The 2500-nt window shown below is 42.8% G+C and overlaps 1 protein-coding gene across 1 annotated transcript in view; it reads right to left on the bottom strand.

Annotated features, from left to right (window-relative positions):
• The window catches only part of LOC132967158 (extracellular sulfatase Sulf-2-like), a 10821-nt gene that overhangs the window by 1962 nt on the left and 6359 nt on the right, over positions 1 to 2500 (bottom strand). The window contains exons 6-8 of the mRNA XM_061034014.1: positions 2000 to 2150; positions 1804 to 1903; positions 95 to 170 (exon numbers count right to left, since the gene is read on the bottom strand). Coding sequence (XP_060889997.1) covers positions 95 to 170; positions 1804 to 1903; positions 2000 to 2150 — 327 coding nt within the window. The remainder of the gene's footprint in view (positions 1 to 94; positions 171 to 1803; positions 1904 to 1999; positions 2151 to 2500) is intronic.

Genomic DNA, 2500 nt, shown 5'->3' with positions numbered 1-2500 from the left:
GGTTAAATTTGTTTTCAACATGGCCGCTGTTGTTTTATGTTTGACCGTTAAAAACGGATCCAGTGCTGACGGAGGAGCGCATGTTTGTGCTTACATGCTGCCTTGCTCCACGTTGGGTCCTCTGATGAAGAACGGGACTCTGATGTCGAACTCGTACGGCATGGATTTACCTGCAGGGACAAACACACAGCGTTAAAATAAAAAGGTGTCACCTGGGCCTTCAACAGAGAAATGTGACCGACATCAAACTGTAAGCATTACATCTTGAGACTTGGACCTCTTTACAAAAAATAAGTCAAGTCATTTTTTTTTTACTGTTGATCATCTCTCTAAGCTCCACCCCATTAGCTCTGTGCTTCAATAACAACTGATCAAGCTTTATACCTGGGAAACCTTCTTATTTCTCTTTTCTCTCATATTAAGCTCAAAGTGAGGACTAACCAATGTCTTTTAAAATAAAGTATTAACATTAACCTGTCACTTAAAGGCTTTATATGTGATTTTTTGATCCAGCAGATGTCGCCCTTGAGCACCAGCATGAAACCAAAACAACTCTCGCTGCATTGTTGTGTTAGCATGCTAATGCTAGTGATCTTTATTATGCTCGTATCTTCACACTGCATGTAAATTTACCTGAAATGAGCGTGATCTAGAAACACAGTTAAGCAGTGAGTACAGTATGTTATTCTTCTTTTCTCTAGTCCCTCAATTAAACAACTTTTATACACGAGGGGAGGAGTCAGCCGGCCGTCCTGGCGATGTAAACAAAGTGAAGATAGGACTCTGAAAACTCTGAAAACATCACAGACAGTGGGACTCGGGTGTTACACCCATTGTAGACAGTCATGACTCACAGAGTTATTTTCAGAGGAGATACTTGATTTCTACATTTAAGTGTGAAAAATCACATATTAAGCCTTTAACACAACTTTTCAGTATAATAATATACTGGTATTAGTATGATGTACATTTGACCACTGGGTTAAGTCCTTGTAAATTGCAACTTTTGTATTGACCGACATGCTGACGATATGCCGATATATCTGTGTGTTCACGGTAGAAGTCTTCATCTAGCTCGGCTGCATTCTCCAAACAGAGTGGGGAAAGAACTCCCAGAAAAAAAATACTGAATAATGACAGTCAGTTTGTAAATCTGGGAGTCCTCCAGGGGTCCTTTTTTGGCTACTTATTGTTTTCAATGTACTTTTTCTAAAAAGTCATTTGTTAATTGCAACTTTTGTATTTGCCAATATGCTGACGATACGCCGATATATCTGTCCATAAACACTCAGCTCCCCCATGAGTCTTACTTAGAACTGCCTGGCAGATAATGGCTGCATTCCAACCCCTCCATAAATACAGAATAATGACAGTCAGTTTATAAATCCTGGAGTTCCCCAGGGTTCTGGTCTTGGCTATTCATTACTTTCAAAGTGCATTGGATCTTTGAGTCAAGCACCATAACTTTGAATTCCCTGATAACGTGTCAAGAAGGACTGAAATGATTGAAGCGGCGTTTCTCCAAAATAGTTTCGCAGCGGCTGGTGAAATCCTGTGAGCACAATCACATGATTTTTATTCTTCTAACAAAAGTGTGAAGAGAGCAGTTTCAAACATAACTAGAGAAGAAGAAGAAGTCAGACTGAGCATGTGCAGTAGGAAGGCTGAGTGAGGCCGACCTCTGGGTTCTAACATTATAAATCTATAGCTGCTTCATCGACGTCATAACGAGCAGGACCTTCTGTCTGCTTCTAGAGTTTGTCCAACCTAGCATCAGTAACGGAGGGGGCGGGGCTTCTTTACCTTTGACAAGGCCAAACTGTCCAATGTGGTAGCCGTGATCTGACGTGTAGATGATGTAAGTGTTCTCCAGCTCGCCGGTTTCCAGCAGCATGTTATAGAGCTGAGAGAGATAGACGGGGAGAGTTTTCACTTCATGTAACAGGGCAAACAGAAGTGTGTGTGTGTGTGTGTGTGTGTGTGTGTGTGTGTCATCTACCTTCTCCATGCTGTCATCCACAGAGAGCAGCGTCTGCAGTCGTTTCCTCTGCAGCACGTTGGTGAACTCCATGTGGATGGGCTTCATGGGGCCGGTGTAACGCATGATCCAGTGCTTGTCTTGGTTTGGAGCGTAGTTATAACTGGGAGTGCTGAGGACAGAGAACGTGAGACAGACGTGGTGATGATGCGAGACAGACAGATTGTCATGTTCTCAGGGAGGTCAAAAAGTTGAAAAGCAGGTATTTTATGTTGAAATTATTTGGCGTTCTTAAACGTCCATCTTGAAGACGCTGCTTCATCACGTTGTTCACTGTACAAAGTGATCGACCTGAACTCTGATGTTGGGCCTCAGCCATGTGTGCTGGACACACTCAGGCCTGTATCACAGTCTCAAGCCTGACTAGAGTTATTTTGGAGCCAACTAAACAAAGGGGTCTTAGCCTAACACCCCCCAACAGAAACTAACAAATAGGTGTGAAAAGTGTCGGGGTGGGGGGTG

The sequence above is a fragment of the Labrus mixtus genome, unplaced genomic scaffold, assembly GCF_963584025.1.
Source record: "Labrus mixtus unplaced genomic scaffold, fLabMix1.1 SCAFFOLD_264, whole genome shotgun sequence".
Taxonomy (NCBI): Eukaryota; Metazoa; Chordata; class Actinopteri; order Labriformes; family Labridae; genus Labrus; species Labrus mixtus.
This window is presented reverse-complemented; position numbering and strand designations above follow the sequence as displayed.